The sequence below is a fragment of the Panthera tigris genome, chromosome D2, assembly GCF_018350195.1.
Source record: "Panthera tigris isolate Pti1 chromosome D2, P.tigris_Pti1_mat1.1, whole genome shotgun sequence".
NCBI classification, from domain to species: Eukaryota; Metazoa; Chordata; class Mammalia; order Carnivora; family Felidae; genus Panthera; species Panthera tigris.
In genome coordinates this window covers 36,150,039-36,177,423 of record NC_056670.1, presented here as the reverse complement: position 1 = coordinate 36,177,423, position 27,385 = coordinate 36,150,039, and the positions used below count along the sequence as shown (strand labels likewise).

The 27,385-nt window shown below is 36.9% G+C and overlaps 1 protein-coding gene across 16 annotated transcripts in view; it reads right to left on the bottom strand.

Moving 5' to 3' along the window:
• Nucleotides 1–24,361: 24,361 nt before the first annotated feature.
• The window catches only part of LRMDA (leucine rich melanocyte differentiation associated), a 1,033,894-nt gene continuing 1,030,870 nt past the window's right edge, over nucleotides 24,362–27,385 (bottom strand). For all 16 annotated transcript variants that reach the window (XM_042961194.1, XM_042961205.1, XM_042961206.1 and 13 more), the window contains 2 exons: nucleotides 27,059–27,140; nucleotides 24,362–24,544 (listed from right to left, as the gene is read on the bottom strand). In XM_042961194.1, coding sequence (XP_042817128.1) covers nucleotides 27,061–27,140 — 80 coding nt within the window. In that variant the 3' untranslated portion in view covers nucleotides 24,362–24,544; nucleotides 27,059–27,060. The remainder of the gene's footprint in view (nucleotides 24,545–27,058; nucleotides 27,141–27,385) is intronic.

Here is a 27,385-nt window from a genome sequence, read left to right as displayed (position 1 = left end):
TTATCTCATCTTTGTTCCTAAAGGATAATTTTTGCTGGAAATTCAATTTCTTTATCAGATAATTGGATAATCAGACTTTCTATTTCTTCTTGTGTCAATTTTAGTATGTTGCTTTTTAAAAAAAATGTTGTGTTTCATCTAGTTTTTCAAATTATTGGCATAAATTGTTCATGATACACTCCTTCAAATATCTATAGGATTTGTATTTTCATTACTTTATTTATCCCTGATATTTGTGCCTTCTCTCTCTCTCTTTTTTTTTTTTCCTTATCAATCTCCTTGGGGGTTTATCAAGAGAAAAAGAAATAAATTATAAATATCATGAATGAATGACTAATGGAGCTCTGAATATTAATGTACATATCTTTATGTGGACATATGTTTTCATTTCTCTTGGGTAGATTACTAGAAGTAGAAATAATGGATCATATACTAAATTTATCTTCAAAGATTTAAGAAACTGCCAAACTGTTTTCCAAAGTTTCTGTATCATTTTACATTCTCATCGGCAATGCATAAGGCTTCTAGGTTCTCCACATTCTCACCAATACGTGGTATTGTCTTTCATTTTGATTATAGTCATTCTAGTGGGTGTATAGTGATATCTCATTGTGATTTTAATTTGAATTTCTCTAGCAATTAATAATATTAAGTACTTTTTTGTGTGTATTAGCCATGTCTAGATATTATGTGATAGAATGGTTAAAATATTTTACCTGTATTTTAACTGTATTTTTTGTCTTATTATTGAGTTATAGGAGTTCTTCATATGTTCTAAATATCAGGCATTAAAAAATCCAGGATTTTTATAGTCTTCCTTGTTTTACTGTCCTCTAGTTCCTTTTGTGTGTGCAGCCTCAGGTTAAGCTAGGAGTATAAGAAGACTTGGAGATTCTGTGTCTCAATTGACCATGTGTACAGACTCAGCCAACAATATATATTTGTCCCAATCAAGACTGCAACCTCAGGCTACTAGGCTACCATTGGCCTTGATACTTATTTGTCTTAGAGAAGTCATTTCCATTGAATGGGCAGTACCTATTGCCCCAAATGGAGTGAGTCCTCTTCAACAGTGTCAGAAAAGTTAGTCCTCATGGCCCACCCTATCCTGGCAGAATCTACATTACCTGTTGAAGGAGAGGGGAATGGGAGTAGCCCCAGCCCCAGGTCTGAATGCCACAGAATCCCACTGTTATTATCATAAATTCAACAGTTTTTCACATATTGTTATATAACTTGGGTAGAATTTCAGAATAATGACATAATATTACTTGCTAATTTTGTCCAGCTTTATAGTTACTTCTTGAGAGAGTATTTGCTACTCTTGCTTGGCCATAATCCTGACCTTCCCATCTTGAATTTTTACTTTCTTCTTTTTAATATATACATTTAACTCTATATATTTTCTTCTAAGAACAATTTGAACTGCATCGTATAAGTTTTGATAAGTTTTATTTCATAATAATTCAATTTAAAATATATTTTAATTTCCATTTCAATTATTTCTTTGCTTCATGGGTTATTTATAATTGTACTGTCTAATTGCATACTATGAGGAGCTTTAATAATCTTCTGCTATGGCTTATTGGCTTCATTAAACTATTTTAAAAGAATATACTCTAAATCAGTCATGATTTTGCCCCCCCAGAGGACATCTGGCAATATCTGGAGATGAGTGCTATTGTTGTAACTGTGGGAGGTGAGCTGATACTGACAACTAGTGGATAGAGGCCAGGGATATGCTAATCATCCTATAATGTACAGAACAACCACTCACAACAGAGAATTATCAAGCCTAAAATATCAGTATTGTCAAGGGTGAGACATCCTGAAGTGGTTGAGACTAACCTGAAAGCCTAGCTTGTCACAGATTTTGATAAATGTTCCATATCTACTGGAAAATAATGTGATTTTGTCAATGTTCAATTCAATGTCCTCTGTTAGATTCGTATTTGCTAATTATGTTCTTAATGGATTCTAGATTCTTAGTAATGTTTACCTGTTTTTTCTACCAGTTACTAAGAAAAGCATGTTAAATTCTCCCATTTTGTTTGTAGATTTATCTTTTATTTTCTTTCAATTACTGCTTATATATTTTGAAGTAATTTTTAGGTTCACATAAATTTTTCTATCTTTTGCCTAATAGACCTTTGTCATGAATCATCTCTAGTAATGCTTCATGTCTTATCTGATATTATGCCAGGTTTCTTATGGTTAATGTTTCCATATCTTTTTTCTATCCATTAATATTCAACTACTCTACAATTTACGTAAGTTGTCTCTTGTAAGTATGAGTTTGAGATTTTATCCACTTCAAGAATATTTGTATTTTATTGAAATATTCAGACAATTTTCATTTAATATTATTACTAATATATTTGGGTTTATATTTACCATCTTAATGTTTTTTATGTATTACCTACTTTGGGTTCCTTTTTCTCTCCTTCAAAGTTTTTTGATTAATCAAATATTTTTATTCTTTCCTCTTTATTTTCTCTATTACAAATTTCTTCTATTTGGTGGTTTTCCTAGATATTACAAAATACAGTGTTGAGTTATTAGAATCTAATTATGTTAGTACTTTCACCTCTTCCCAGATAATCCTAAGAGTTTAGAATATTTACCTCCATTTAGTCTAGCATTTTTGATGTTTTTCAAGTTAGTTGTTATCATACACTTTAATTTTGTACGTGTATTTTAAATCACACAAGGTATTGCTATTTTGTACAGTCACTATGGCTTCCTGGCTGTCCACATATTTACATTTCTTATTGTGCCCTTTATTACTTACTGCATACTCTTGATTCTGTCAGATAATTTTCTTCCTACCATAACTCCTTTAGTATATATTTAGCTCACACTTGCAAGCAGCAAATTCTCTGTCTGGAAACTTTCTTCATTTTTGTCTTCACTTTTAAAGGATATTTTTGCTGAGTATGGAATTATTAAGTGGCAGTTGTTTACTTTCAGCCCTTTAAATATACCATTTTGTTGTCCTCAAGCTGTTATAGTTTCTCTTAAGATATTGACTGTCTGTCCTACTATTGTTCCTTTTAAAGGTAATGCATCTTTATATTGGCTGCTTTCAAGTCATAGAATTGAATTTAGAGTGGTTTGGGCAGACAACTCTAAGGTATTTTATAATGAGAACATGGTGTAGATGGGAGAATGTGAGCTTGGGGTGGGTATCTCCTATTGGCTCTTACAGATTCTTCATCCAATGGGGAGGGGCAAGTCTTAGCTCAAGATGCTACAACAAAATACTATACAGTGAATGGCTAAACAAAAAACATTTATTTCTCATAGTTCTAGATGCTGAAAAGTCCAGGATTAAGATGCTGGCCGATTCAGGGGCTCCTGGGTGGCTCAGCTGGTTAAGCATCCGACTTCAAGGTCATGATCTCAAGGTTTGTGAGTTTGAGCCCTGCATCCGGCTCTGTGTTGACTGCTCAGAGCCTGTACCCTGCTTTGGATTCTGTGCCTCCCTCTCTCTCTGCACCTCCCCCACTCATGCTCATGCTCTGTCTCTCTCAAAAATAAACATTAAAAAAAATTTTTTTAAAAGGTGCTGGCAGATTCAGTTCTTGGTGAGAACTCTCTTCCTGGCTTGTAGATGGCTGCCTTGTGTTCTCACATTATAGAGAGAAAGAGATTTCTGGTCTCTCTCCCTCTCATAAAGACACAAATCCCACCATGGTGGCCCCACCCTCATGGCCTCATATAAACCTAATTACCTCCTAAAGATCTGACCTCCAAATCCCATGTCATTGTGAGGTTAGAGTTTTGGCATATGAATTTGGGGGAGACACAAACATTCAGTCCATGGCAGGTACAGTCAGAGGAAAGGGCCAGAGCAGCGCCCACTAAAAGGATTCTTTTGACTGAGTCTAATAGTGGTGTTGATACTAAGTATTGAGTCTATAACAAGGATTAAACTGTAAAATTAGAACTGAAAGTAAATAAATAAGATTGGCAATTACAACAACAGTACAGAATAAACTAACACACACTCTAGTAGTACAGAATTATACAAATAAACATTGAGCAATGAAGGAGAAAAAGATGCTGATTTCCTCATCTTTAACAGCTGGAAATCAAAGGATACCATTTAAGGTTCACAAATCAAGTATCATCTATTCTCTACAATGCATATTTCTATTACATGAATTAGGCCATATATCATTTGAAATCGGTAGAGATGAATTTGAAATTGCTAGTATACTGAGGAAATCATTGATTCATGTATGATATTTATGAACATGTAAATATTTCAAACCACCGGGAAACAAGGGCTGAATGTAGCAAGCCACAGAGAAGTATAGGACTGTACACACCATGCAGCTACTCCATATTTTCTTGGCTCGCTTTGTCCATGTGCACTATCTTTGAAGGATTATTGCTCATAACTCTCTAATCATTGTTTCCAGACATCAGCAGATGCAACATTTCAACACACACACACACACACAAAACTTTAATAAGACTAGGAAGGATAGGAATAGAATAAAATAGGGGCACCTGGTGGCTCAGTCAGTTAAACGACCAGCTCTTGGTTTCAGCTCAGGTCATGAACTCATGGTTTGTGAGTTCAAGCTCCACAACAGGCTCTGTGTTGACAATGTGAAGGCTGCTTGGAATTCTCGCTCTCCCTCTCTCTCTGCCCCTCTCCTGCTCTCTTTCTCTCTCTCACTCTCTCCCTCAAAATAAAAAAAGAAAAAAGAAAAATAGAATAAAATAATATAGAAGAGGAGGAGGAGAAAGAAAAATAAGCTAATGTATTTATTACCCATTTTAGGACACTTTATCAGTCAGGGTTTCAACAGAGAAATACAACCAGTGATTATATATATAAAGAGATTTATGGCAGATAATTAGCTTATGAGATGGTGGGGTTGGCTAGGCAAATTAAAAATCTGTAGTATGGGCCATCAGTAAAGGCAGGCTTGAGACTTGAAGGCAAGAGCGAATGCTGCAGTGCACAGGTGCACTGAGATTTTCCTCAGGTTTCTTGCTTTTAAGAACTTTGAACTGATTGGATCAGGCCCAGCCATAAAATTAAGGATAGATAATCCTTTACTTAAAGTCAATTGACTATAGACGTTAATCACATCTGCTAAATACCTTAATAGCAACCTAGACTAGGGTATGATGAAATAAGTCGGTACTAAAGCCTAGACAAGTTGACAGAGCTGACCATCACAGAAACACACATGAAGAATTTCAGGTTGGATTAAAAAAACAAAACCTGTGGAAATTTATCTAAAAGTCTTTCAACTTTGCTAAACGTTAATTTTCATCATAAAATGTTTGTATATAAATATTGATAGGGGAAAATAAAAGCAGGACAACTCTATATTCTGTATAGGAGACATACCTAAAACATAGTGACTCAGAAGATGTGGGAGGAGAAACACAAATACAAACAAAATGAAATACAAAAAAAGTGAATTAGTAAACTTAATAATATATCATATTGAATTCAGCCCCAAATCCTTAAATAATTCTAAATGATGTTACCTTACCAGGCTAAAGAGTATAATATAGAATGAATACATAACTGTTGTGATTATATGCATTCAATAATAGAACATTCACATTCAGAAATCACATTGATAGTTATATCTATAAGCAAAAGTATGCTAGTCTAAGATTTTAACTTATCTGTCATTATAACGAAACAGAAGACACAAATAACATAATTAAAAAGTTATACTAATTGATATATTTTGAGCTTCAAACACTGAAAGTAAAGAATATACCTTCTTTTCAAGGTATAGACTATTTGCAAATCTTGCCCATATATTAGACCATGTGGAAGTCCCCAATAAATTTCAAAAAGTTTAAAAGTACCAAAAAACGTATTATGCTTACAACGAAATAACACTAGTAATGATACGATAATATAAAAAGAATCCCATAAACATCATTTTTCAAATATAAAATAGAAACTAAAATTAACAGCATATTGAGAAAATAATGAGTGGAAAATTCTAAAAAACATTTAAGTAGAGGAGTAAAGTGAAGACATTTTTACATGTGACAGAAATTCAGCATATAGCCAGCACCTTTTAGGTGCTTTAGTCCTTTTCCTTTCCCTGTTCCTTTCTTTCTTCCCCTTCCCATTTCCCTTTCCCTTTCCCTTTCCCCTTCCCTTCCCTTCTTTGGTGGCAGTGGGGGAATGGGAATATCATCACCCAATGATTAAATTCAGCCTAATGAAAAAGAAAGGTAACTTGTAAAAGGAGCATGGGGTATTCAATGTCAGAAGCCAGTACTACCATGGCTAAATCTTGTTGATGGAATGAGATGAGAGTGTGATTTGGCAAAGAACTCAGAGAATGCAGCATAAAAGTTCTTTCTTGAGAAAAGTACTCCACAATCAAATCTAACCAAGCAGGAGGAATCAAAACCAAGACACTCAGAAATGTAGAAGCTCCAGAGAAAAGATTGCTCGTGAGCAATAAATTAATCCAAATAAAGAACTAAGAGGACTATATTCTGTACATTTGATTACAGAACATAAATGTTATAACTCTTAGCAAGTAAGTTTGGGAGGTGGGGGTAGGAATCTTGAAAGGAAGTATAAAAGGGCGATCACTTACTTCCACAGTGTGATTTTGATTACTACTGATTAAAATGGAAGGGGAATTTTAAGAAGTATAGTACTTTGACAATCTCTTGAAGTTGGAAGTTCATATTTTTTTTAGCCTTAGATAATTTAGGCATTTATATCTCTTGTGGTTAAGAAGCAGCTGAAGTTAAGCAATTCCCTTATTTTTAATTATTTTTCTTTTGTCCTCTTAAAATCAAATACAGTTATGTTTAACATTTTATTAAATAACGGGTAAAATAACATGGGTATCCATTCATGCATATATGTGTATTAAGAGCAGTCTAGAAGAATGTTATCTAGTTTTATGAGCTATTTATGGTCAGTATAATTTTGAATATTACTTTTAATTTTTTTGTTTTGGTTGTGTTTTTCTTTTAAAAAAAGTTTATTTATTTTAAGAAGAGAGAGCACGATTGGGGTAGGGGCAGAGAGAGGGAGAGAGAATTCCAAGCAGGCTCCATGCTGTAAGCTCAAAGCCTGATGTGGGGCTCAAACTCAGAAACCTTGAGATCATAACCTGAGCTGAGATTAAGAGTCAGACACTTAACCGACTGAGCCACTCAGGTGCCCCAGGTTGTGCTTTTCTTTATGTTTTGCCATATTTCATGATGAAAATACTAATTAAAAATAATCTATAATAACATTTCAAAAATCAAAATGCAGGGCAGATGGAGGGAGTTTTATGTAAGAAAACTGACAGGTCTGGATGACTGCTTGACTACAGGGAGCAAAGGAAGAGTACAATTTAAAGTTTCACTGAGATTTAGAGTCTGGGCCTATGGCAGAATGGCAGAACCACCAGCAGAGCAGAGAACCAGCAGAGAACATAACTGGTAGGGGCAAGCAGGTTCCTTCAACCTCAGATGTATGCACATCAGGGGTTATCGTCAGTACGGAGATGCTAGGTAAGAGGCTGGAAGACAGAACCAGGTAGAAAGGCATACCTAGGAGTAAACATTGTAGAGATGTGAGCTGAAATCATGGAAGACGATGAGATTCCAGAAGTGATATGTACACAAGAAAGGCCTGTGGGTCATGACACAAGCTGAATGACCATCACTGCTTTCAAGCAGGCCCCCCAGAAGGAGATATTCTGCTATAAGGGTCATCTCCAGTCAGCAAGCACAAAGCCAGAGCAGAAAGTGGCTGAAGCTGAGATGTACCGGCACACGTGGCCCAAACTTACCTTGGCACTCCACAGTGCAGGTTGCAATTAAAACATCTACCCAGAGCCTCTGCTATTCTCAAATTTCAGGCTCTACTGTGTCACTGTGACACTAGAATTCTCTTTCCACTTCAGCATTGCCTGTTGGCATTTGTAGAGGCAGTCACACCACAGTTGATTTATCACTGTGCCTGAGGCTCCAAGGGATTTTCAGTGGAAACCAGATTCAGAGTCTATATGTGCCACTGACTTTTTATCAGATAATTATTTGTTGGATTTTTAAAAAATGAACATACTTATAAAGTCCTTATGTTATTTAAAAATGTTTAATGACAGCCAATGTATTGAGTCAAGAACCATTAAATAAATACATTCTCTGTTAGCAGGCTGGAAAGCCAGGCTAAAGATTATACACACATCTGCTGCCATCCATCATGCCTTAATGCCAGTTAACCATCACTTCTGGGCTGGAGTTAATCAAGCCGGGCTCTCTCACCAGGTGAGCTTGGTTACCACCTGTTACTTTGGCTGGGTGAGAGGACTAGCCATGGATTTTTATTTAGCAGAAATATTTGGCTTTGGCAGACTGTTAAAAGAAGTAATATTTCAAAATAATGCAACAGAGGAATATTTATGAAACTATTTGCACAGTGTTATGGAGAAGCTAGCTCTCTTCTCCCATTATAAATCACTCTGCAGCCGGGTCATAAGAGCAGGTTTGCCAAATATTTAGATTCTGCAGGATCTGCTGCAAAGATCATTATATTAAAGGAATTAGAGTCGTCAGAAGTTATTGGTGGGGGAAAATTATGGCAGCACAAAAATCACACACGGAAATGCAGGAAAGAACAAGAGGATTGAAACCCCTTCTTTGGAGGGCAGTGCAGAAAACAGAAAGAGAGCAAGCAAAAGCTCATGGAACCTCCTAACCCTCTCTAGCCGGAGTGCACCTACTTTGGGTGGCTGATCCTATACTTTTGCAGCTTGGCAACATCATTTGGTCAGGAAGGAATGTTTTTAAGTTTTCTGAACACTTCCCACTGGCTCTGTCCATTTGTAGTTACCATTCTTGAGTCGGGTTATGACAAGAATTGGAATTGACACACACCAAACTCTGCATGTCCTGGAGCCAGCCTCGATCGCTCTGCCACTGTCACGTCAAGCTCCATCACTCCTGGGCCTCAGTGCCTGCGCCCATGACACCTGTCAGAAACTTTCAAGTGTCTGCTCGTTTCTTCATCAGGATTGCCTACTTAGCCTGGGCAAGGAAGGGATGACATTTGGGATGAGGGAGGAATGGGCAGTGCCTTCCTCTTTCTGCCTCCTCCACCTGTCAGTTTGGGTTTTCTCTCAACATATCAAAGTTTAGACCCAGTTGCCTTGTCATTTAGAAATGCATGCAGTGGTGACCAGGTTTGAAAACAATGTGGGAGACAGAAAACTTGGGCACATCTCCTAAGAGAATGATGCAGTGTGAGGAAACTAAAGAAAAGAGGCATGGCGTGAGGCTATCTCTGCCCTTTGGAAATGTGCTGCTTTGGGAGATGGGTGGATGCACTCAGGTCATCTATACACATCCATTCTTTTGCATTTTTTCTCTTTTCATTAAAGTGGAATAATTTGGCATATGAGTTTTCCAAAATTATAGAGGCTTCCTGAGTGGGAGGTTTTAGTTGTCTAGTTTTTTTTTCTTCTTTTTAGTAATGCTTTCATTTTAATGAAGGATAGAGGGGCAAAAATATGGGTCTTAATTAAAGACAAACCTTCACAGTGTTGCAAGCTCTGTGTGGATGTATGTCTGTAATTTACTCTTCTCATTAACATAACTTGGACAAATATGTAAATGAGGAAGCACTGTTTCTCATCCATCCAAAAACTACCCCCCGCCCCCCACTCCCTGTGGCTTTAACAGATAGCAAAGAAGTTCTTTCACTGGCCTTCTACAAGAACAAAATGAGTGTTTTCTCTTTCCTTTAGTCTTTCTGAGCTGTTATAACACTCCAAACAAGTTGCACAGAGTTAAACTGTATCATTAAACTGCTTCATTTCCCATCAGTTTCCACTGTGCTTAAACTCTGGCTTTTGCCACCAAAATGTCACCCAAGTCTTCTGTGATTCTTTCTCAATTATTATTTAAGTAGAGTTGACCCACAATGTTATATTAGCTTCAGGTATACAACATAGTGATTTGACATTTCTATATATTATGCAATGCTCACCACCATAAGTGTAGTTATTATCTGTCACCGACTTTTTTTTGTTTTCCCCCACAATAAATAGATCTTTCAATTTACTCAGAGGATGGGTGTTCTCAAGAAGCTGTGCCAAAGCGGGGCATTCAACTAGAGCTAATGGGGGTGGCTTTTTGTGGGGCAGCATCTTGTCAGCCATACAAGAGTCCTAGTCTTACAAAGCCTGTGCAGACAGACAAGGTGTGTTGCCTGGGGGTCAGGTGTGGTGTCTGATTCCACTTCTGCCCCTAACTCTCTTCTAAGCCTTGGGCTAATGACCACCATTTTGTGCCTCTATCCCCAGATATAGAATGGGAAGACAGAATGATAATTTGCCTCATTCATGAGATCCTTCAAAAGCCCAAATGAGATAATGGTTATGGAATTACTTAAAAAGAATAAAGGTATTATTAGAACAAAAAAATGGAGGGGTGCCTGGGTGGTTCAGTCAGCTAAGTCCTACTGCTGCTCGGGTCATGATCTCATGGTTTGTGAGTTTGAGCCCTGCATTGGGCTGTCTGCTCTCAGCACAGAGCCCTCTTTGGGTCCTCTGCCCTGCCTCTTTCTGCCCCTCCCCCACTCTCTTCCTCTAAAAATAAAAAATATATATATATATATATACAACAAGAAAATGGAGAGGGCTCAGATAATTAGCACAAATTTATCTTCCAAATACTGTAAATGCGCTTCTATGACCTGGCTTATCCTCAACAACCACACATAGAAGCAAAAGGACCTAGGGGCCATGTTTGTATGGGGTGGTAACAACTAACTTCTAGAAGTTAAAGGAGAAGTAGGAACACACAGCTAAGGCAGGGAGATTATAAAAGAGGTTCTGTATGTGTTAATTGTTCTAGGTTGGAACAAGAGATTGAATGAACTTCCAGGTAACTTTTTCAAGATCAGAGAATTGCTTCTACCCAGAAAGAAAAGATAAGAAGATGATCTTAAGGGTAACAGTTAAAGTGGGGGACTCTCTAGGCCTTGTCTTAAGGAGAAAAAGGAATATAAACATGTAACTCTAAGCCCTCCCACTCAGGAGTGGGATTAAGGGGCCTGTCAGCAGCAATGCTCATCTTCTCTGGCCAGCAGTTTACTCCTCTCAGCTCACACCCAGGGCAGCAGAGCTTGGAGGACAGGGACTTCAGGGAGAGAAAAGCAAACCCATAATGCTGACCTTTCCCTCCACATCCAGGTGTCTAACATCAAGTAACACCAGCCCTTGTAGAGTGTGAAATTCCAAGGAGAGGCAGTGGTGTGGTGGGAAGGATGTGAGTAGTTCCCAGGCTGACATTTGGACTATCAGCTCCTCAGACAAAAAAATGCACAAGGCCAGGGACAAACAAGTTTGGTCACAGGACCTTGTGTATGGACAGGTAGTCACCATGGAAGAAGTATCTGCACCTATACAAGCCAGCTCATCCTGCAGCTGACAGGGGCAATGACACTCAGCACCTATTTGTGAATGCAAAGACTTGTTTGGGAATCATCCTCTCCTTTATTCAGTATGGCTCTTTGGCTCAGAAAATGGACTAGGTCACTCTTTGGAAGTAGCACCTCTACTCACCCCATAGGAGGCATGAACCTGATGTGAGAAATTGGACTCTAGCCCTCTTGTGTGAAGATCTATCTCTCTGGGCTCTCTTTGTGTGCTGCCCATTTGCTTGCCTATAGGACACTGATTTTACATTTTATTCCAGTTGCCCAGATTCAGGTAAGCTCATGAGAGGAGAGCACCTCTATTGTGCAACTGGCAAACAGGCTGTACAATCTTGTCATGTGCCATGCCATATATTTGAATTTAATTTATCAACAACAAAAACTGATATCCCTATCCCTATCTGACTCCTATGTCTACTTTTTACTGTTCTTTGACTCTTGGAGGGAAGGGTTATTCAAAATTTTAGTAAGATTGTGGGTAAATCATATGGTTTTTTCCTCAGCCAACTTCTGTGGGAAGCTGGAGAACAATGACATTATAAATATAACTGTGGGAAGTCATTCAAAGTGAATCACAGGTAAATTATCAGAGTCAATGCATGACTTATAAACTATGCATTGACCCTTGAATAATTCTCCTCATGATCCTAGTGGGGACTGTACTATATTGAGAATTACTTATATTAGAGGTAGGAGTTTATGACATCAAAAAATAAAATGTAGTAAATATAATTATGAAGTTGTGAACTTGGTTCTAAAGAACAAACTTCACAAATAAACAATGAGAGTGTGTAGCTACACATAGAGATATACTACATGTAAAGAGAATGATAGTTTGCTAATAATCTCTAGGATTGTAAATGTCAGTGAGAGCCTTAAACATACAGCCTAGCGTCTCATTCTGTTATGCCCTGTGGGAACCACTCCTGGAATTCTGAAGCCAGGTTGGATGTGATACATTGAAAAGGACACAGGAAAACCTGGGCAGACCCATAAGTGACAAAGAAGGATGGTGAGAGGAAGGGACCATGGGATCTGAAGAATGGATTCTATCTCCTGGACAAAGAAGGCACCAGAGGAGGCATGAAGTCCACCCAATATATCCAAGTGGCAATCATGTGGATGAAGAAGCTAGCTGTGTGGCTTCAAGAGGTCCAAATGGTAACTATAAAGAAGAGTTTTCTAACAACTAGATCTAATTGAAATAGAATGTCCTCCCCTCCCCGCCCAGAGTGAGTTCTTAGTTATCAGAGTATAGACAGAATTCATGCACTAGGGAAGAGTTAAATGGGATGAGGTATCATAGAGATATCCAGGGGTGATATGCTATGATTCTAGAAATTACTCACATAACACTTATGCACCAGCACAGCCTTGAATTATTATAACTAATTATAAATTTGGATTCTCTTCTCCTTTTTCCTTACTAGTTCACTCATGGGGGCTAACTTAGTGTTTTACACTTGAGCACTTGACAAATGTCTACCAAATAAATGAATGGTAGACACTCAAATATTTTTGATGATGGTGATGATATGCTCAATAAAAATTGACTAGATTAATGAAGAATGTTAAGTATCAGCAATTTTTTTCTCATACTGTTTATTAACAAAAGCAATTCTTCCTGATTTGGTAATATTTCTCTTTAGCATTCTTTACATATGAGTTGAACACAATATGCTGAACAGCCTTGAGGCATCTCCCAGTTTGAGAAAGAGCAATATAGTTTACATTTTACAAAGGATGCTCACATCCATTATTTATTTATAATGCTCAATATAACTCATATAACTCAATGAAGCTGACATTTTCCAAATGAGGAAACAGGGCCCAGAGATAGAAAGGGACTTGCTCAAGGACACAAAGCCAGTAAGTGCAGAAACTGAACCAAGGACAAGGTCCATTAATTCTAACATGCACTCTCTTTCCACTATATGTCAAATGTCTCTGACAAAGGCCCCATGTGAAAAAAAGAGTTACATGCTTTTATTTGGCTGATTTGGTCAGACCTACCTGCTCCTCATTTTTCCCATGTGCCTGTCTTCCTAGAATCCTGCACTCAATAAACCAGTTGTTCACAGAAGATATGGATCTGGGTTTTGCCTGGATGCTGAGTTGATGGTGATGCTATGTGAATATGACCACAACATAACTTGTCTTTATAAATATCCATTCCTTGCAGGCTTGTGAAACTACTCACTTGAAGTCTGAGTCCATTTGGCAGGAAGACAGGGACAGGGCAGCTGTAAGTTGGCACAGTTACCCTAGGCTAGTCCATCGCAAGCCACCTCACTTAAAGGAGGACTGGAAGCTGGTGCTGTAGTTTAATACCAGGACTGCTGGCAGTTCCCACCTTGTGACCTGGGATTGCAAGGTGATCTGTGAAGGGAAACTTTGAAATATCATCAGACATCCTCTGAGGGTATGCTTGCTGCTGCTTAAGTGCTTTGGAGAAGGGACATCTATTAAATGTGTTCAGTATTCTCCTTTCCCCTTCAATCACCTCTTTTCTCATGTTTTCTTTTTCTCCCTCCTTGAGGAAATAGCCCAAAAGTAACATGTTCTCATAATGAGATAAAGTTTTTCCATGTTAATTCATTTAATAAATGTGAGAATTTCTGATGTGCCTGATGCTAGGCTAAGTTCTGGAAATATAAAACTGAAAAATACTATTTCTATGATCAATGAATCAGTCTAGTAGAAATGACAGCAATTAGACAAACAAGCAAAATAAAGGCTTATTTTTAGTATTATTGAGATATTTACAAGATGCTGTATTTGGAATTCCTGAAGAAATTATCAGAATCAATACAATATAAATGATAGTCATATGTATAATAAACATTCCCAAGCTAAATGAGAGTGTGCCTATGGAGCACTCACCGCATATCAGGTAAATTCAGGAAAACAGGCCAACATTTAAATACCCTGAAGAAATTTAATTGTTTAGTAATTTTCATAATCCGAATAAAGATTCCCAGCAGAAGCAAACAGTGATAATTTCTGGAAGAAAACTTCCCTCATAAAGGCCCTTATTATTATTTAAGTGATTTTGCTTGTGTAACTACAGTTCATTATAGAACAAAGTAATGCTATTTTAAAATGCTTTATATTTTCCCTGGAGTTTCTAATGGCCTTTATTTTATTCTTGAAGTTTTTATTTTTACCTTCTTTAGGTCTTTTGCACAAATATCCTCGTTTTTCCTCGATAACTCTTTTTAGTTAAATCCAAATGGTTCTTTGTAGCTCCCATCACAATACTTCCACTACAGATCATTGCCAAAGTATCATCACATGGCCAACTGAATGCCAAAATAAGATTCAATTCCTCTTTCTTTTCCACTGTCCTCCATCTGTGGCTTTCATTCTTAAGACAGCCAAAGAAGCAAAAATAAATGTTAGACCTCCAGCTACTAGATCCACAAATTGGAAGAATAAGAAAATTCTTTTTAAAGATATCTCCATGAAACTCCCCTCACAACACATCTACTACAAATCACTGGCAGAATGCAATTGTATAGCCATCTATAGCTGCAAAGGAGGCAGAGAATGTATTTTTTAAGCTTAGTTGGAGTGAGTCTAAGTAAAAATTATTTTCTATTGCTGAGATAGAAAAAAAGAAAATATTGTGAGAAACAGATTTCTGTCTTTCATATCTGAAAATTACTTTGATCTCACATTTGTTTTACATTTTGACAGAGTATAGAATTCTAAGTTAAAAATCATTTTCATCAGAACTTTGAAAGTATTTTTCTACAATCGTCTAGCACTCAATATTATGATCGCAGGTTACTCCTTTAGAAGTGTCATACTCAACTGATTTACTTTTTTAGTCTTAGCAAACTTTTAGTTATTTGTCATTAAAGTTCTGAAATTTCACCATGATTTTTCCATTTGTTGTTATTTATTATATCTTTTCGCTATTAAAATCTATATTCCATTATTTCTTTAAATATTTTGTCATTCATTTCCACACATTTTTCTTTCTATGACTTCTAATACTTGACTGTTAGACCCTTAAGATTTTTCCTCTGTCATTTATCTTTTCTGCTATATTTTGTTTCTACTTCCTATTTTACTTCATGGATGAAGGTAGTCTGAATTTTTTTCTTTCAATCCTTTACCTAATTCTTCCACTCAATATTTGTTTTGTTTTGGCAATAATATTTTAATCACTAATATATCATTTTTAAGCCCCAAATCTCCTTTTTCATAGCATCCTGTTATGTGATGGATGATAGGTCAGCTCCCATGTCTCTGAGCATATTAATAATAGGTTTTTTGTGTGTTTTTTCTCTATTCTTAAAAGAGCTCTATTTTATTTGAAACCTTCTTTTATTTATATGTTACAATAAATCTTATGTCGTATTTTATTCAAATATTTAGTGATTCTTGGTTTTCCATTCATATTTCAAAATAAACACATGTAAGAATTTCAGTAAAAGAGCTCATGAAACAAAGTTCTACTACTACAAACATTATCAAGTGTTGGAGTACACACACACACACAAACTTGAAAATTTCAAAAAAAAAAAAGAAACTCAAAGCAATACCTGAGTATTAAAATAAAAGACAAGTGGCTCACAGGGGCATCAGATTTAAATATAGGATAAATATCTAGGAGAGGAGGTTTTAAGATCCAGGCTGTTAAGCAAATACACTTGAGCTCCTGAATAAGGCTCAGAGCTTGGAAGGACATAACATGGGACCCAATAAATACTCTGAAATATATGTGGTAAAAGACTAATCTATATTAAACTGAAAATCCAAGTCTGTGCAATGAGAGATACAGAGTTCAAATTTGCACTCCATTCCTAGGGAAGCAATTATAAGCAGAAAATTAACATAAAATGTGCTCTGGAATTGGTAATACTGACTCTTAACAAAGATAAATTTGAAATTGTCTGATAGATTCCACAGCATAGAGAATCAAGTGCCATCTTGGCAAAAAAAATACCAATAAAAAAGAAAGAGGAAGAGGAGAACTAGAACAAAGAACAGAGGATGAGGAGAGGAGAAGAAAAATTATAAACAAACATAATGAAATTCATCAGGTACAAAAAACAAGAAACTTACAACTCATAAACTACTGGTAATAAACCTTTTTTAAAGTTAGGAAACTTTTTTAAAGCTAGGAGAGTGTGAAAATCTGGAAACAATGAATTTCTAAAAATAAAACACATACCTAAACCTTTCCAATTTTGATGTAAACTAGAAACCCACAGATTTGAGAAGCTCAACAAGCCCTACACAGACTGAGCAAAAAGAAACCATACCACAGCACATAATAATCAAATTGCTGAATAACCAGTGTTGAAGAGAAAATCTTAAAAACTACCAGAAAAAAAAGCCATATTATATATAGAAGACAAACATTAGAACGACTACAGATCAGAAATAAGACAGACTACAGTAAAATGACATATTTAGTGTGCTAAAAGAAAAAAAGTGTCAACCTATAATTCTATATCCAATGAAAATATCCTTCAACAATGAAGGTAAAATAAGGCCGTTTCTAAACAAAAGCTGAGAGAATTTATCATAAGCAAATCATACCATAAGAAATGTTATAGGAAGTTCTTTATGCTAAAGAATGTTTCTAAATGGAGACTCAGATTTCTGCAAAGAACACAAAAAAATGGTAAATATCAGAATTAGAAAAAAATGTGTGCATGTGTAAACCTTTTTCCTTATTTTAAAAATTTGGATTTTATTTTAAAAGTTTGGATTTAATCCAATACTATATTAAAATATAATGGCTAAAATATAATGGCTAAAATTTTAAAAGCCTGATAACACTAAATGTTGGCATGTATGTAGAGCATATACTGCTGTTGAGAGTGTGAAATGGTACAACCTCTTTGGAAACAATATGGAGGTTTTAGATAAAGCCAAAAAACACATCTAGCATATAACCCGGAAACTATACAGCTAAGTATACACCCAAAACTAATAAAAATATATCCAAAAAAGTGCATGAACAAGAATGTTCACAATAGCATTATTTAAAATACTTCAAGCTGCAGTAATTAAGACAGTGTGGTATTGGCATACACTATATGTTAACTATTATTTGAATAAATAACAAAAGAATGAAAACAAAAAATGGGCAAAGGATTTGAATAAATTTTTTTCCAAATAAGATATTCAAATAGCCAACAAGCACATGCAAAGATGTTCAATAGCATGAATCATAAGGGAAACGCAAATCAAAACCACAAGACACCACTTCACACCACTAAATGGATATTGTAAAACAAAAAACAAACAAAAATTCCAGAAATCGGAACCTGTGTGTATTGTGGTTGGAAATGGTGTGGCTGCTATGGAAAACAGTATGGTGGATTCCCCAAAAGTTAAACATAGAATTACCATATGATCTAGCAATCCCTCTCCTGGGAATCTACCCAATAGCATTGAAAGCAGAGATTTAGACACTTGTACACTCATGGTCAGGGCGGCATTATTCACAGTTGCCAAGAAGCTGAAACAACCCCAAAATGTATGAAGATGAGTAGATAAACAAAACATGGTATATACATACACTGGATTATCATTCATCTTTAAAAACAAATGAAATTCTGCTACATGCTGCAACATGGATCAACTTGGAAAACATCCTGCTAAGTGAAATAAGCCAGACACAGAAAGATAAATATTATGTGATTCCACATATAACCTAAAATAGGCAAATTCATACAGACACAGAAAGTATAATAAAGGTTACTTACTAGGGTTTGGGAGGAGAGGGAAATGGGAGTCGTTGTTTAAGTCATCTACTGAGAATGAGGAAAAAATTTCGAAATGGAGATTGGTGAGGGCTATACAATATCTGAACATACTGCCACTGATTTATACACTTAAATATGGTTCTATGGTAAATTTAATGTTATGTGTGTTTTACCACAATAAAAGAAAAGTTATTACCCCAAAACTTGAAAGAAAGGCAGATGTCCACAAAGGAATATGGAGAAAAAATTGTGGTATCTTCATACACGGGAATACTATTCAGTAGTAAAAGGCAGCAATGTGAATAAATCTCAGAAATATAATACTGAGCAAACGAACCCAGCCACAAAATAAGCATATGCTGTATGACTCCATTTATATACAATTCATGAAAAAGAAAAATAATTAATTTATAGTAACAGAAGTAAATTAGTTGTTGAGTAGGGTTAGGGGTTCTGACCTTAATGGAGTATAAGGGAACCTGCAGGGGTGATAGGAATGAATCATATCTTGATTGGCATTGTCATCATACGAATGTAGTTGGCATAATTCACTGAACTTTAAACCTATAAAGAAGATACTTGGTGTTTTGTTGCAGGAAATCATATATATATAATTAACAAAGTTGATGGAAGGAAGTAAGGAGGAAGGAAAGAAGACAGGAATGGAGGAAAGAGGGGAAGAAGAAGAAATTGCACAGCTATAGCAATTAGAATAGGGTAATTATACACATTGAATAAATGGAAAGCCCAGAAATAATTCCAGGTGTATATGCAAATTTGGCCATGACAGAGTTGACATCGAGGAGAGAAAAGATGAAGTGGAATAATAAGCCAGCCATGTACTCAAAAAGTCCAATTCTATCTCTGCATCACACCACCACAAATTCTAGATGGAGTGAACCCCTAAATATGCAGGACAAGACTGTATAGCTTTTAGAAGACAATTTGACAGAGTAACTATGATTTCAAGTAGTGAAGAATGGCCATGGACAAATCACAGTCCTACACCTCTCTCACATCTATATTGCAAAAATTAAGAAATTTGATCACATCAAAATTGTAACTATTCCTCCCAAAAGATAACAAAGTTAAAAGGTAAACCATAGATTCACAGAGACATTTATTAACACATTAAAACCAAGTTTTCATATCTAGATTATTCAGGGAGTGCTGAGTCTTAATGCAGTTTTAAGCTTATATTGTTTCAGATGTGTAAGTCCTACTAACTTACATTAACACTATTTGAAAAGTTATTTATATTTTAAAATAATGACGTTTCTTCTTTTAGTTTTTAAAATTTTTTTATGTTTATTTTATTTTTGAGAGGTGGGGAGGGGCAGAGAGAGAGGGAGACACAGGATTCAAAGCAGGCTCCAGGCTCTAAGCTGTCAGCACAGACCCCAACGTGGGGCTTGAACTCATGGAGTGCGAGATCATGACCTGAGCCAAAGTCAGCACTCAACTGACTGAGCCACCCAGGTACCCCACTATGTTTCTTACTAAAATTCAATATAACTACTGTCTTGTGCTACACATCACTCTAGTCAATTTTCAAATTTTGTAAAAACTTTTCTCAGCTGTTGCTCAGCAATTGAAAGAATAGTGTTTATAATCCTGGCCTCAAGATCTTCCAAGAAGGAGGTGTTGATAAACACATGACAGACAGTTTGAACATGACCCCACAAGAAAAAGTCTAATGGAAACACATCAAGTGACCTAGGTGGCGAAGTAGTAGATTTCCGCCACTGAGCCATTGAGAAAACGTCATTCAGAAACTATTACACCAAAATCAGTTAAAATTAAAAATTTACTTTTCAAACCCACAAAAATAAATAAGTAGAAGGGTAATATAAATAATTATACTATCAAGTGATATATTTGTAACTGGAGCATTTAAATTTCCAGAGTCATTAAAGCATAAAACTTCACTAAGACTTTTGAAACACTCTGAATAAATGCCTACAAATTTTCAACTAAAATTGCTTATTTTTCTCTTCACATTATTCTAACATTGTCACATTATCACTCTCACATTATTTCTCTTCACATTATCAATATGGGCTATTGATAGGTATGTGTATATATGTATATATATGTGTGTATATATGTGTGTGTATATATATATATATATATATATATACACTCAAGATCATAATATCTTTTTTTGATTTAGCATTTCTTTTAGCAATATTATACTGCCTATATTTTTCAGGATTATATGGCATTTATTATAAGGAATTGGTTCATGAGACTATGGAGTTTGACAAGTTCCACTATCTACCATCTGCAAGCTGGAGACCCAGGAAATCAGTGCCATTTTTCAGCCAGAAACCAAAGGCCTGAGAACCAGGAGACCTAATGGTGTAAATCTCAGTCCAAGGGTGGGAGAAGATGAGTTTTCAGCTCAAGCAGTGAGGCAGGAAAAAAGGGGAAAATTCTTTTCTCCACCTTTGGTTTTCTTCAGGTCCTCAAGGGATTGGATGCTACCTACCCACATTGGGAAATCTACATTACTGAGTCCCCTCCCCCACCCCTGTTCGACGCTAATCTTATCTGGAAACATCCTTATGGTGAAACCAGAAATAATGTTTAACATGTGCATCCCATGGGCACTGAAGTGGACACATAAAATTAACCATTACATCATTCATCTTTGTTCTTTAAGGTATGTTAAGTGAAAAAAAAAAAAGGTACAGGATATTGTATATGTACCCATTTGTATAAAAAGAAGGAGTTACATATATATCCACATGCACACTAGTTCTCGGTTCTCTTTAGGTGCTATATAATTGGAGGAAAGGCAAATGTGGGGTCCATTCTTCTCATATACAGGCATTGATGAACAGAAAGCCGTAGTCTTACCTGCTTTCTGCCAAACTGTGCAGAAGAGGAAAATAGGTTTCATGAGAAGAACTAAAAACCACTGGGGATTGCTTTAATAGCTAAATAGGTAAAATGCAAAGATAAGAGAAACCCTCACAGATAAAACAGCCTTCAGTAATGAAGCCAGCTATAAGCCACAGTTTAGGATTTTTAGCTGGAAATTAAACCAGTGTTGAGTGTTAACAGGACTAAGGATTTTTAAATATACATCAAGCAAGTGATGTCCAATCCCCACCCCACCCCAATCTTCCCCAAGGGGTGTGAACTAGTCAGGGCTGGGATTACAGCAACCTGGAATGGAATTTCTTACCCAAGGCAACTGGGGACATCAAAGGATTGAGGAAAGTAAAGATCTGAGTAGCAGTGCAAAGGCCCAAGGTAGAAATAGTCAAGCCACAAGGAATGTCTGAAAGATTACTAAAACTAAATGAGAATGAACGGACAAAATTAGAAGTGACACTAAAGTCAGACATATGGAAAGGAATATATGATCAAAGAGATAAGAATAGATTAAACCAGCTGGAAGCAAAAAGGAAAAGGGGGATTTCTAGAAAACATGCTTGTCTAGCTTATACGTATGGAAAATGCACAGGGCATGGGCATAGAATCTGGGTTTGTTGGCTTTGATGCTTTAAGGATAGAACGGAGCAGGTGAATATAAGCATACTTCGGAGATTTGCAGGTTTGGTTCCAGGCCACAACAATAAAGTGACTCTCGCAATAAAGCAAGTCAAATGAACGTTTTTATTTCCCAGTGCAAGCAAATTATATTTACACCATACTGTAGTCTATTAAGTGTGCAATACCATTATGTCTTAAAAAAAATGTAAATACCTTAATTAAAAAAATACTTTATGGCTAAAAAGTGCTCACCATCATCTGAGCTTTTCAGCGAGCCATAACCACTGATCACAGATCATCACAGTAAATATAGTAACAATGAAAAAAGCTTGAAATATTGTGAGAATTAGTGAAATGTGATACAGAGACACAAAGTGAGGAAATGCTATTGGAAAAAATCATGCCAACACACTTGCTCGACGCAGAGTTGCTGCAAACCTTCAACTGGGAAAAAACAGAATTTATATGTGCAAAGCACAATAAAGCAAAGCTCAATAAAATGAAGTATGCCTGGATCATTAAACTATGATTTAGTAACCTCTGTGAATGGATAATGTATATTAATTCTTACCTATTTCAAAGCTCCATAACTTAATAGTCTAAATATTGTGGTAAAGCCCACCATGAGCCACCTTTGTCCCTCTTATCACAAGGAGTCAAATTGAAAAGTAGTATTTAAAGGAAATTATTCCCAGTACCTTTCAAATCCATTCCTATTTCCAAGACTGGAGGAATTATTCCAACATGGAGGAGGAAACGTTGGTTTAAGGTAATTGATGTGAAAAAATGTAAACAATTATTTCAGATTATTCTACATGCTAATTGAAGCTATCCAGTTGAACTTAAGTGTCATCCACTTGTCCTATAGGTTGAGCTACCCTTTACTGCCTGAACCTAGGGACAGTCAACTCCTATTACCAGCATCTTCCTCTTGCAGCATCGTCAGCCCCATGCAGAGGCCTTCATCGTTTTCCTTAAAACTCTTGACTTCTGCGTTGTATCATCAAGAAAGCCCTCTACCTCCTACCTGAACTTAATGAACATATGAAGGTTTGGCAAGAGCGTGAAACTATTTTCTCTCTTTGATGTAACTGCCCAGACAACAAGTGTTTCCCTTATATTTCAGCTGGTCCAAGCAGCAAGGGAACTTACCTTAGGATGCTGGTTTTTGTTGAATATTAACTACATGCCATAGTCATCTTTGTCCGTAGGCAGTCAGCACACATATGGCTAGTTAAGCCCACAGGGCTTTGTAATCCATCTTTTCTTCACTGTTCCATTGTCTTGGGCAGAGTAGTCTGTAAAACATTACTGAATAGTGGCACTCCTCACTTATATCAAAGATGATTCCATTTTGAGGAGGAGATGTTGCTCAATATCACTCTAGGGCTGAACATCAGCAACCCTTCTAATTGGCAAAAAAAAAAAACAAAAAACAAAAAACAAACAAACAAAAAATCAAACCTGTCTATTCACTTCCTTTCTCATTATTCCTCAGCTCCTGATTTATCCCTGTCTACGATGAGCCCACACTTCCAATTCCACACTCTGCCTCATGCTCTCCTTTGGTATAATTTCATTTATTACCATATACATCACCCCTACTTTAGCAACTCACTCCCAGACACATTCCATACTTAAATGTCTTCTTTTGTTTCTCAGCTAAACTCCCTTGTCCTAGGTTGCATGTTCTCCAGGCCACATTCTGTGCTGCTTTAGAAAAATTTACACATGCTAATATGTTAATATGTACAAATAACATAACATTACCTACTTCATCCACAGAGTGACAAATTAACGTTACAGTTCCCCAAAGGAGGACTACTAATGCTGGAAAATTACAGGTAAACATACAGGAAGACAGTATTCTTGGAGAGTGGCTGTGTTTTCTGATATTCTTCAAATCCCTGAAGTGTTTACTGACGCACTGGAAGTACTGCACTATGGGCTGATGGTCTGTTTGTCCTACAAATAAGTAACCAGCATGTTTTGTGCTCCTCTGGTCTCATTTTCCTTTCCAGGTCCTAGTCATGGTAGTTTACCACATGGTATTTGGACAAGTTAGAGGGAGAACAAGTAATGGAAACACCCTTCTTCAGCAAAGCTTCTTGGAAACAGAACTGGGATAAGCAGATGGTGAATGTCACACTGGATCAGCTGCAATGGATAGACACCATGGGAGAGTCTCAATGGACCCTCTGTTGTCCACCCTTGGCATTAGGTAGTGACTCAGATCTGACTTAGGCTGCTTTTATGTAGCAACTACTGAACACTGCTATTGCTTTTGATGAAAAGAGCCCTGTGGATTGTTTTTGATCTGCATATTAACAAAGAAGAAAAAGACAGCCAGGTTATTTCTTAGGAGCAGCAAGAAAGATTTTCCCTTAAAGATGTGCAAGACACATCTCTGCTGGAACCCGCACACACACACACACACACACACACACACACACACAATGAAACAAAATGAAACAAAACAAAATAAAACAAATGCAAAACCTTTCATCTGGAATCTCTGGTTTGCTTTCTTTTATTCCTTAGTATACATGAATATGTGAAAATGCACAACACTCAGACGTGTTGCCTGATCGAGTGATAATCTCTTATAATGTGCCTCTATTTAAAGCAACAAACAGATGGAGGGTTTATGAGCAAGGCTGGTAAAAGTAAAAGCAAATTATTGTAATAGTTGTACTTTTAATAGGATTCCCCACAATCTAAAACATTATTCCCCAAGGAACAAATTGTTCTATAAAATTGCATTACTTAGGAAAAAGACAGTCCGCCCTGACTTTGCAGAGGCAACAGAGGACTCCAGGATGGCCTTCTATTGCAGGGGCACTCAAGGCAGATCGGTGTCCTGGGAGAGAGGATACAGGGATGTCAGATACCATGATCTCCTAAGAGAAAACTCAGAGGAATAGGGTATAAGGCAGAAGGAGCAAGGGGAAATTGGGGGCATGTAAGAATTCTGAGCTTTGATTGAATTCATTACCTTCTAATTTTCTACTTTAAAAAACAAGGTTTGGGAAATTCTTATAGATTTTAGCATGCAACATTGCTTCCTCCTCTACGAATTCAGACCAAATTCTAGCTGTAGCACAGCAAATCTTGCTTAACAAACAGTATAACTGTAAACAGTCCAACACTGATTCATTATCATTATCCCTTTTTAAAAGAAACAAAACTCATACTCATTCTATCATTAAGATGAATATATCATGGTGATGGCCTTTACGTAAATTATAATTAAAGCTAATTTTAATTAAAGTTATTACACCATTTTGGAAGAAAATAAACAACCCAAAGAGAAGGAAACAATGTGGTCAATAACTCACTCCAAAAGTATTTTTTTGCCTCCAAAGCTCGCATTGAGGGAGACATTCCTGTGCATGATACAAATGGTTCTGACATTAAGAAAAGTAAACAAGTAAGAAAAATAAAGATGGAAAAATTCTGTGGTCAGTTCACAAGTGCTTTTTTATTGTTTGAGGCAGGGTTAAAGCCTTTTATAAAGACAAGGATATATGTGCCGCTAGATTAAATATGACATTGGACTAGTCTAGCTGCCCTTGCACAGAAATCTGGCTGCCCGTAATATGCCATGGACAAAACATGTGTTGGTGTTTCTAAACAAAGAACAGGGTGGGACTTAATGCAGCTAATTTAAAGCACCATCTCAATGCTGTTCTGTAGATCAAACAGTGAAAAGGTACTCAGCTCTGGTTATTGATGAATTTGAGAGATAAAGGCAAACATTTAATATCCTCTAGTTATTAATGGCCTCGAGGATTTTGATCAAAATTTGTCTCAATAACTGTTTAACTTGCATAACCTACAAAAGGGATTCCTGCCTGCCTTATTGCAAGTCATTCAAAGACTAAGTTGACTCAGGAGGCCAGAGGCCCCTTAAATGGTCTAGAACTGAGAAAGCAGATTCTTCTTGGGTCCTGAGGGATGTTAAGTCCCCAAAGACTTTTACAGTAGTGACTCGCTAGTTATGTAGTATCTATAACTTGGAAGAATTCTCTTTGAAGTTTCGTTGCCCTCAATCTAACCTAATACTGAGAGATTCAAGCCAATGAACACCTGGTCTAAACAGAAGAAGCAAAAATAAATGCGATTGCATCAAGAGCAATCAGCCTTTCAAAGACTTTTCTGGAGTGATTTTACTTGTGTATCATTCCATTAAATGAAATGATAGCCACCTTACTGGTATGATTGTGCTTATTGTCCTTGTAACAGTGCTGGAATATAGCCAAAGACACACAAAGACCATCTCACAAGCTATGGATTTCGGTTCTGAGAGGTGCTGAGGAAGATACCAAACTCAAAGGTTTGTGCCTTCTGTTAAAAACTGTTTGGTCTGGTGGGTGTTTTCTATAGTCTTCACTTTCTTTTTTAACTTCCTGACCCATCACTCTGTTTTCATCACCTCCCTACCTTTAAATAGCACCCAAAGGAGCAAGCCAGCTCCAAACTACAAATATGGCCACAGGCATAGCTGGATGTATGTGTTGTTAAAAATAAATAAATACATACATAAATAAATCAGAGTCCTTGGTGCAATCAGAACTTGGTGCTGGGAAAGATGCCTGACATTGCCTAGTATTCAGGGCAAGAAGTGGATTTAGAAATGTACAAAACAAGACAGAGTCCATGCTTTTGTAGTTAGGGATTTAAGGAAAGCTATTTACTCCAGTTGTAAGAACACAAAATCAGCCATAAATGTATGACCTGGCTGAGAACCTTCAGTTCTCTGAAAAACTGCAAGCCAAAATGCACTACCTGTAATAAAGATGCTAAAGGATGGTATGTGTTTTGTTGGAATGTGTGGGTGTGTGCAGAAAATAAGGGATTAAAATTCAAGGTGAATAAGGGAGGGTGGCCTTCCTCCAAACTGTGATTATTTCACTAAAAAAAAACCCCACAGCACAATGGTATCAGAGGGATCTCTACTCAATAGGCAAGCTGAAGACACAGTCTCTCTCGCTTGACTACGGCCAACGAGCATGCTCAGGGAGGCCCCAGGTGTGACCTCTGCTCCCCTGTGAGCAGTGGAGGGGCCAGGCAATCTATCATGGTGTTCCTCCTGTCAGCCCTGGTGCTTCGCCGCCGCTGTCTGTCACCCTAGTGGATGAGACCTGCTTAAGGGCAATCATGTCAATCTCTATGTGACCACTCAGTCTAAGGCAGAAGGATGATCTTGACAGGCCTGGCAAAGTCAGCAGAAGGTACCAAAAGCTGAAGTCACAGCCTTCCCACAGACATGCGATGTGGGCCATTGTTTTTTTCCTTTAGTTTTTTTTTCTTTATTTTTACTTTCCCTTTTTCTTTTATTCTCATGACACAGGCTAAAGCATTCAGAACTTGCCATCAGAGCTGGTCATCTCGGATAAACCTGTTGCCTTCTGAGTTTTTCCCATAGTAAACATAGCGACACTTCCCCAGGACACCTGCAAAGAAAAGGAAACACATCTTTAGAGACGGCACAATTAGTACAGCAAGGAAACATAGGTGCAGTAAAGCAGATATGCAACATGGTCACAGATCTGGTGGGTAGCAGCAAATGGATTAAGCCCCAGGAGGGAAGGACCCTACTTTCTTGTCCTCAGAGTTGACATTCAAGTAGAATATCACCAGAACACAGGCACCTAGGAATCCCATGTTTCCTGCACAAATTCTCCTCCACATTTCATAG